Here is a 10,443-nt window from a genome sequence, read left to right on the forward strand (position 1 = left end):
CTCCCCATTTGCGCCCTTCACTGAAGTTCCCATTTGCTCCCTTGTCTTACGCACTTTATTTACCTCCTTCCAGAACATCTTTTTATTCTCCCTTGATTAAAGAACTTATTTCAATCATTAAGAAATTGCAGTTGGATGAAAGGTTTTTGAAAACAGTTGGTGGAATGAAGAACAAAATGCCAACCTGATATTGATATATACTCCCTCCCAGACTCATGTCCAAGTTCCGTTCTGACCGATCAATCAGAGCTCGAAATGGATGTAAGTTGGACATATGTCAGCATAGCATGTAGAACTCTTATACCTGTACAACATTCTTTTATCCTACTCAGTTTCTATCATGATTACCTCATTTTTTATCAGCCAGCTTTGATAAATGATTCTGTAGTTCTTATAACCTTTTGTATAAGATTCTTTAGTTCATATTTCATCATTTTGATTTTTTATATTTTTTTCTGGTCACATAGGTTGTAAGTAGGGAAGAGCTTGTACTACTCTCTGCGAGCAAGTAGCAATGTTGCAAGCAGGAAGTCACCTCCATTGAGGTATTATCATTAACTATAGATGAAAAAGAGAACAACTTCATGGAGAACCTGCCCAAAAAGAGCCCACCTTTCCCTGCCTCTGCACAGTGCACATCCTCAAAAGTGTAGGAGCCCCATTGACGGGGTCTTGGGATTCTATCTATCTGTCTGTCTGTATCTGTGACCCCTGTTCCAACCGGGACTCCCTCAACTGGGTAGCCATGGCAATAGAGTCTCCATAACTATCAAACTTCAGCGTTCTGGTCTTGGGATATAATAGTAATGATAGCGGACAGTGATTATATTTCGTGTTTCTTGTGAAATCTTTTTTTTTCACATATCATTCTGTTGTTCCAGCACAGTTACTTGTTGATGAACAGCCACTTACAACGTCATCTGATTCAGTTATAAGTGTTTCAAATTTTCATTTGTATCTTTAAAGCATTTATGGTCATTCATGCTCAAGATTTGCATAAGTAAAGGAAAATTAGCATGCATTTTTATAATTACCTCACATGCACAATAATGAAGCCCTGATGATTATTATCATTTTGTTTACTTCAAATTTTTCTTTAAGCATATGTTTAAAGTTTCTGATAATTATAGTCGTCCTTTTTGCTCTTGTATTGTTCCCCTTCATAATCACATGATATTTGGTAAATAACAACTCATCCTTGTAGCTTGCCAGACTTCATTAACTAGTAGTGTGGTGCAATTACTTTTGAAAATAATCATCTCCAAAGTTTGTCCTGTTTCAGTAAACATATTACAGCATCATTCCAAATTAAATTAAAGAATAGGGGTTAAGGAAAGGATTTCATAATGGAGAAGGCATACAACAAATAAGCAGAAGCACCAACCATACCATAAGAATTGGGATGATACTGCACATTTCAGATTCCATAGAACCCAAGGATGATTTTTTCTTAAGTTTGCAACATGATTTCATGTAAGATGAATAAGAGATGACCTGATTTTATGAAAAAATGGAATGTAGGACTTCAGATGTGTTATTAAGAATACTATTATGATATCTTACTGTTCCCATTATGAGAAAGCCCTTGTATAATTGACATGTGATTTTTATTCAAACAGCTAAATCAGTAGCTAAATACAAATCCATAGATTGTTTGTTTGGTATTCTGGATTGTCATGAGGCTATGTGAGAAAAGCAATGCTTCTTGGAAAGAAATCAGATAGTGAGAGAGTTGTACATAGTAAGAGGAATTGGAAGAAATATGAAAAACATAAAAGCAAAGTTATAGAGGGTAGAGAAATTTTTAGCCATAAGGCATCAAAATTGGAGAGAGAGAGGTGATCATGTTCACTTTGGAGAGAAACACCGTTATTAGATATATCTTCAATACACCCTTGATAAGCATAAATTCACTTCATCCTCGACAAAGGCATCTTTATTACACCTTACGAAGCCTAGGTTTACCCTACTCTTCATACAATAAAGACACTTTCCCATCTTTGTTAACAATCGGATTTTCACTTGATCCTTAAAATGATCCTTAAAATCTTTACATTCTTTGTTCATAGGTTTGTGTCTTTTCAGTGTACTGTCAAGTATAGAAAACAGAATTCTGTTGAGAGGCTTTCTTCTGCATTTAAACAACGAAACACCTTTAGATATACAGTGCCATTCCTCCCAACTTTAATATGTTCTTTTCAGTCAGATTAAGCATGTGTAACCAAATTGTCAGATAATTTGTTTACATACTTCAATGTGAGTTTTAGTCTATTAGGTAGCTTAGCTTTCTTATAATTGGGTTTTTATGTTACCCTTTCCAACAAGTCATGAAGTTTTGTCTCTCAACAGAGGTATAAGTTTGTTGAGTATTCCTGGGAAATCATATGGAAGGGTATTGATTGAGAGGGTGAAGGCTTGTACAGAGCATCAGATCGGGGAAGAGCAGTATGGTTTCAAAAGTGGTAGAGGATGTGTGGATGAGGAGTTTGCTTTGAAGAATGTATGTGAGAAATACTTAGAGAAGCAAATGGATTTGTATGTAGCATTTATGGATATGGAGAAGGCATATGATAGAGTTGATAGAGATGCTCTGTGGAAGGTATTTAGAATATATGGTGTGGGAGGCAAGTTGTTAGAAGCAGTGAAAAGTTTTTATCGAGGATGTAAGGCATGTGTACGAGTAGGAAGAGAGGAAAGTGATTGGTTGTCAGTGAATGTTGGTTTGCGGCAGGGGTGCGTAATGTCTCCATGGTTGTTTAATTTGTTTATGGATTGGGTTATTAGGGAGATGAATGCAAGAGTTTTGGAGAGAGGCACTAGTATGCAGTCTGTTGTGGATGAGAGCTTGGGAAATGAGTCAAATGTTGTTCGCTGATGATACAGCGCTGGCGACTGATTCGGGTGAGAAACTGCAGAAGCTGGTGACTGAGCTTGGTAAAGTGTGTGAAAGAAGAAAGCTGAGAGTAAATGTGAGTAAGAGCAAGGTTATTAGGTACAGTAGGGTTGAGGGACAAGTCAACTGGGAGGTAAGTTTGAATGGAGAAAAACTGGAGGAAGTGAAGTGTTTTAGATATCTGGGAGTGGATCTGGCAGTGGATGGAACCATGGAAGCGGAAGTGAATCATAGGGTGGGGAAGGGGGCGAAAGCTCTGGGAGCATTGAAAAATGTATGGAAGTTGAGAACATTATCTTGGAAAGCAAAAATAGGTATATCTGAAGGAATAGTGGTTCCAACAATGTTATATGGTTGCGAGGCATGGGCTATAGATAAAGTTGTGCAGAGGAGGGTGGATGTGCTGGAAATGAGATGTTTAAGGACAATATGTGGTGTGAGGTGGTTTGATTGAGTAAGTAATGAAAGGGTAAGAGAGATGTGTGGTAATAAAAAGAGTGTGGTTGAGAGAGCAGAAGAGGATGTTTTGAAATGGTTTGGTCACATGGAGAGAATGAGTGAGGAAAGATTTACAAAGAGGATATATGCGTCAGAGGTGGAGGGAACGAGGAGAAGTGGGAGACCAAATTGGAGGTGGAAAGATGGAGTGAAAAAGATTTTCAGTGATCGGGGCCTTGAACATGCAGGAGGGTGAAAGGCTTGCAAGGAATAGAGTGAATTGGAAAGATGTGGTATACCGGGGTCAACGTGCTGTCAGTGGATTGAATCAGGGCATGTGAAGTGTCTGGGTAAACCATGGAAAGTTCTGTGGGGCCTGGATGTGGAAAGGGAGCTGTGGTTTCAGTGCATTATACATGACAGCTGGAGACTGAGTGTGAACGAATGTGGCCTTTGTTGTCTTTTCCTAGCCCTACCTCACGCACATGTGGGGGGGAGGGGGTTGTCATTTCATGTGTGGCGGGGTGGTGACAGGAATGCATAAGGGCAGACAGTATGAATTATGTACATTTGTATATATGTATATGTCTGTGTGTGTATATATATGTATACATTGAGATGTATAGGTAAGTATATGTGAGTGTGTGGACGTGTATGTATATACATGTGTATGTGGGTGGGTTGGGCCATTCTTTCGTCTGTTTCCTTGCGCTGCCTTGCTAACATGGGAGACAGCGACAAAGTATAATAATGAAAAAATAATACTTCAGTGTGAGTTGTAGTCTCTTTTATTAGGTAGTTTGGCTTTCTTATAATTGGGTTTTTATGTTACCCTTTCCAACAAGTCATGAAGTTTTATCTCTGAACAGGCTTGCATTGCCCAAATATAGAAAGAAACAGCTTGTACTTTTAAGAGATTTTATAAGTATATCAGTCATTAAATATTTACATTTGGTATTTTCTTGTTTCAGTGTGCTGCCATCAGTGAAGAAAGACTCTATGGTCTCCCATTGAAAAGTCATTATTTGGAGCAGATATCAGTGTCTCTTGGAGTTGATTTATGATGGTCGGTCATGTTAGAAACCTTATTATTGTAGCAATATGTGAGGACAGTGCTACCTGGTAATGGGACTTTTGTTTTCATATGGTTACATAACAGGAAAACCATACAATTTATTGAACAAATAATTTTTCACTGTTATTATTCAAGTTCTAATATTCCCTGTAATTCTTGTCATTACTGTCAAATTATTTTCTTGTTAGTAAAACAAAGAAAAGCTTTGGCTTTTGTTCTTCCCAAGTAAGTAAGAAAACTTTCCATTTCCTTTTTGTAAATATTCTCAATCTAATAATTGAGAAAGATGTATTTGTTTCATATTCTCTTTGTGTTTTGGAAATTATTTTTTTATGAACAACACCATCATGAAGTGTTACTTAGTGGTATTCATGTTACAGAATGTTATTACATTACTTCCAGGTTTTTATGCTCATTTAGGTTTTGAGCATATATGATGATTGCAGTACCTTTAACACTTGTTGACATTGTATCTGTTTGTAACACAGCAGATCATGAGTATTGTTCATTTTAATCTACTAAATTTGAAAGAAAAGTAACATATATTGTGCTTAAAAGGGTACCAATAATATAAGATGGATCAATAAGAGAAACTAGATATTTTGCTGCCCTTGGGTACTAAGAATACAAGGTACCTTTATTAGAATAATTTGAAGAAAATTGCTCATGACTTAGAGTTGCTTTATGGCGTATTAGTCCATAACATTATTATTATTAGATAAAACAAAGCAGTTCAGACCCAAATCAGGGTTACAAACAGGAGGTTGTCATGCTTGATTGTTACCTGATTGAAATAGCAGTATTGGCAGTCTTTAGACTGAATAAATAACACCCTCAAAGTTATGGTTTTCATCTTGCTGTCACTACAGTTTAACTGCTGCATTAAAATGACTGTAATGTGGATATGATACTGAGAGAATAATAGAAAATCTACTGTTAAGATTGAGTTGGTAACACAGTTTGTTAAGGTGCTGAGTGAAAGGAATTGAAATTGATTGAAAAATCTATGTGTGACGTGCCTCAAAATGAGATGCATTGAGAAGTATGAACTTGATTATTTTCAATCATTCCTTCAGGGACTGTCTGTTTCCATTGTTATTGTACTTTGAGGCTTGTAGGATGTCATTTCTCTTTAAAAACCAAGAATTAAGTTGAGTCAACCAAATTAATGCTTATTTACAGGTTTCCATACCATCCACAAGTTTGCTGTTCATGGTTTCAGTGGTTTGCAGTTAAGTTTTTGGGACAAAAATCTGCTGATTATGATACATTCCCTTGTTGGCCCGCAAATTTCCACCTACATGCTACAATAACACTGTGCCAACCTTGCATATTTGAAGTGCAAGCTTAGTACTTCACATTTGCGATACAGTAGCTACACAAACATGGTTGTAGTATTTAAATTGGCAGTAATCAGCCTTCCCTTGATCATTAAATGTCCAATTCTTAAATCATATTTGTCATTCCAAGAAACAAAATTTTATAGAAAATTATGAAGGCTCATAATTGGCCAATTTTTCCTTGCCAAATACATAAAGGTGTTTGATGCTGTGGCACAGTTTAAAATGAGCCAAGCAACTATCAGAAAATGCACATTTGTCTGTAAACTTCATTCATTCATGAAAATTTTCAGGATATTCAATTAGCATTGGACCTGAAACTAAAGTACCTCCCAGTCATTTTGGATCGAATTATTCGTATGATGTGCCTTACCATAACTTATGTATACTTTATGAATACGTAATGTTTACCTTACATAATAGATGCTATTATTTAGATTTTGCTGCATATTTTGCTTAGAAAAACTTTCCCAGAGTCTTATTCATGAAAGAATACCTGTTCTTGTTGACCCTTAAGGAGAATGCTATAGAATATGGAAAAATTAGATAGAAATCAGGGATAAATTCATCATACTTCAAAAGTTTGGCAGAGTAAAAATGCCAACCATGTGAAATATATAAGAATTCTTTTGTAAATGATATTATTGATGATTGTCAGATAGTTGTATACCTGCAGTACACTTAGTATGAAAAAAGTATATATTTTTTTCACGTTCTTTTCTGTAAACTTTTATAATCTCATACATTCATATGGCAACACTTACACAAGAGTGTAAGTGAACCCATGAAGACCCACCCTATCCCCACACACCACCTCATCCACACCACTTACTATAAGTTTTCTTTTTGTTATATATTATTCTTTGTCTTTCTCGTTCACCATTTTGTGTCGGATAGCACCAGGAGCAGACATAGAATGGCCTCATTTGCTCACATCCACTTTAGTAGTCATGTATAACGCACCAAAACAGAGCTTCATATCCACAGCGAAGCCCCACAGAACTCTTTGTGGTTTCCCTTGACCACTTTCTATGCCCAGGTTCAGTTCATGTACCATTTTACTCTAATTCTCTCTGTGCTACACAAACTTCATGCTAGCCTGCATGTTCAGATTCAGTGAATAAAAGCATCTTTCTCTTGATCCTTTGATCTCATCATCAGTGTTCACTCCACTTCTAACTTATATATTCTCTGAGTCAGTCTCCTCTTTCTTCTCTCCATATTCCAAACCATTTCAGCACACCCTGTTCAGCTGTCCCAGACATACTATATTATTACCACACCTCTTACTTGCCCTGTCATTCCTTACTCACTCAACCCTCTTCACGGTGCATGTTGTCCCCAAACATTTCATTTCCAATACATCAACCCTCATCCATGTCTACTAACCTTCAAACATACCCATCTTTACCCTTACAGAGAGTGATCTATCTTTCCACACTCTTATTGCACCTAGGACTTTGCTGCCTCCCTCATCATATGATTCACCTCAGCTGTCATGATTCTCTCTGCTACCATGTCTGTATGTAGGTATCTAAATCAATGCTACTTCAAAGTTCTCTCCATTGAAATGCAATTCAGATCAACTTTTCTTTGCTCACTTACTGAACGTTATAACCTTACTTTTATTCACATCAGTTCTCAACTTCCTCCTTTCTTATACTCTCCCACATTTAGAAAGCAACTTCAGCAGTTTCTAGATCTGCTCTCCATTAGAACCTTGTTGTCTGCAAACAGCAATTGCTTCAACTCCCAGGCTACCCCACCACAAGCAGACTGCACACCTACTCTTTTCTTCAAGACTTATATTTACTTCCCTTACCACCTCATCTATAAACAAATCAAACAGCCATTATGACATTGCACCCACTTGAGATATGCCCAACTTCTCTTAGAATCATTCATCCTCCTTTCCAGTGTACATGCATAGCATACCTGCTCAATAAAGATTCTGCTTTTCTATTAGTTTTTCTCCCACACCAGTATGTTCCTAGCACCTTCCTCAACCCAGTCATATCCTTTCTTTATATCCATAAGTGCTGCATACAAATCTGTCTTTTTCTTATGATTATTTCCTTCACAAATTCTCCAACAAACAGCTGGTCCACACATTTTCTTCCATTCCTGAAGCTGCATTGTTCCTCCTCAACCTAATACTCTGTGCATGATGCCACCTGCTCAGTCACCACTTTCTCATATAACTTACCAGGTGTACTCAGCAGACTTATACCACCATAATTTGAGCATTCTCTGCTGTCCTTCTTGCCTTTATGTAAAGGCATTATACAGGCATTACACTAGTCTGCAAGCATCTTAGCTTGATCCATACATATATTGAAAATCCTGACTAAAAGGTCAACAATACTCACGTTTTCGTGAAAAGTTTATGAAATCCCATCCACTCCAGCTACTTTTTCTTCACTTAATTTTATGCCTGGATTTGACTCTCTCTTCCTTTTTTGCCAAACCATTCTCCATAAATCTCACAGCATATTTTTTCCACATCTCAAACTCCCCACTTCTGTCACCCTATCATCCAAAACATTAAAGAACCTTCAAAATACTCACTCCAACTCTTCTTTATTTCTTTGCGTGTCACCTCTTCCCCATCTGCACCCCTCACTGATGCTCCCACAGTTTGTTCTCTTGTCATCCTCGCACCGTTTACCTCCTTCCAAATCATCCTCTAATTTTCCATGATGTTTTATTATTACCATGCTTATGTTAATGTGTAGCTAAATCAGTGCAGATAAGTCATGTAATTGTACTGAAGAGTCATCTTAGATCCTTAACTGTTGCAACTGCAAACCCAAACACACACACACACACACACACACACACTGTCATTAGGTCAACTTTCTGGTATGATTAAGTGATTATTTTGTACAGTTATTATGCTATTTTAGCTGTACCGTAGGTGTAGTATAGCATAAGTAAAACTTTTTTCATAACCTATCAGCTGTTTGCTGATTTACTGAGGTAGCACCAGGAACAGATGGCTAATCCTTTTCATAACATGCCAGAGATGTGAGAATAGTATCCTTTCTCTCCATCCCTAGTGATTCATACATTTCTTTCATACCTTTTCACTGTTCCACACTTTTGCAGGTTAGTGCAAGGAACAGATGACTGAGCCTTAGAGGAAAATTCCTTGTGTGATCTCTTTTTCTTTTCTTTTGTTCCCTTGTATGACATGCATGAAATGCATGGGTAATATTCTCTCTTATCCCTGAGGATGTTAAAACAATTAGAATAAGACATTTTAAAGACAAAAAAATCATACCAAGTGTGGATTGTACGTGTGTGGAGGGCAGGAGGTGCTAACTTTTCCCTGAACACATGTTCATCTGCTTACACCTCCCCACAAACAAAATAAGCTGCTGCAGGAATATGTGTTTGAGAAAGACTTGGGATTCAACATTATCCCTAACGTGTCCCCACAGTCCCACCTTAAGAAAGTAGTAGTCAAGAAGACAAATTGTCTGTTAGAATATATTTTTTATTGCACTGAAGTACATGGATAAGGAAATATTCAGTAAGCTGTTCACATCATCCATAAGGCCATAACTAGGATGTGTTTTTCAAATGTGGTCACCACACCCAAAGAAGAACAAAGAGCTCGAAGGAAAGCTTCAGAAGATAGCAGGAAAGATGGTACCAGAATTAAGAGCTAAGTTACAGGGAAAGACAAGAGGCCTTAACTTTGCCTACCTAGGAATAAGTAAGAGGCAGGGGTGACCTAAACACAACCTTTTAAGTTTTCAAAACAGGTTGGTACTGTAGAGAGGGAACAGTTTTTTGAGAGACATTAAAATAGACCATTCTGATTAAATAACATGAAATTAAGTAAGAGAATGGATTTAAAGGATTGAAGACATGGTTAATATAAACAGCTTATATAAACTTTAAAGAAGCTGAATGATTAAGAAAATTTTAAAAGATGGGGTCATATGCATGTAAAACTCCCTCCTCATACAGTACAAATAGGTTATTCCAAAAGGGAAATTACACAGCCTTGGGTATGTTTAAGTGAATGCTGTGCTCTGTTACTGAACTGTTTTGGCAATACAGCAGTCATATTATAGTAATGATAAAGCAATTAATAGAAAAAATCATATCAAGGCCCCTTCTCTCTCCACACACACCTTTGTTCAGTGAGAAACTGCAGTCAATCCTACCATTTTCCAGTGGCAGGACAGATGCACCAGATGACATTAATATTGGTATATTGCTATTGTAACAGTGAAAGGAAAGGTATATCTTGGTTTCTAGGGGAAATCATAAAATTGTCAAAGGTTCTGTTGATATTTTTGTGTGTCACCCATAATTATAGTAATTTAGTTGAGGTTTTCAGAGGTTCTGTTGATTTCTAAGTGTAACATCTTACACAAGGGAGAGTTGGGTGAGGTTTCCATAGGCTCTGATAATTTCTAGTGGTGTTTTGCTTACATTTACATAAATTACCCCATACTTTCCTGGGTCATAATATCTCAACATTCTAACATTAACCTTTGTTGTAGAGATACTAGTTGTAGGTTAATATAAATGATGAAACACCTCCAGAAGTCAAAAAAAACCTTGTTTCCTCTAGTTGTTGGTGAAACTCTTATAGAAATGAATTGAACTTACTAAAACCTCACCATGCTTTCCACTGAAGCCAGTTTACCTATTAAATTTTCATTATGGTAAAATTGTAC

General features: G+C 36.9%; 1 protein-coding gene across 2 annotated transcripts in view; it reads left to right on the top strand.

The window, feature by feature from the left end:
- The window catches only part of LOC139756779 (ER degradation-enhancing alpha-mannosidase-like protein 1), a 59,396-nt gene extending 54,787 nt beyond the window's left edge, over window positions 1-4,609 (top strand). For both annotated transcript variants that reach the window (XM_071676560.1, XM_071676561.1), the window contains one exon: window positions 4,303-4,609. In XM_071676560.1, the coding sequence (XP_071532661.1) occupies window positions 4,303-4,395 (93 nt within the window). In that variant the 3' untranslated portion in view covers window positions 4,396-4,609. The remainder of the gene's footprint in view (window positions 1-4,302) is intronic.
- The last annotated feature ends 5,834 nt before the right edge of the window (window positions 4,610-10,443 follow it).

Source organism: Panulirus ornatus, chromosome 23, assembly GCF_036320965.1.
Source record: "Panulirus ornatus isolate Po-2019 chromosome 23, ASM3632096v1, whole genome shotgun sequence".
In the NCBI taxonomy this organism is placed as follows: Eukaryota; Metazoa; Arthropoda; class Malacostraca; order Decapoda; family Palinuridae; genus Panulirus; species Panulirus ornatus.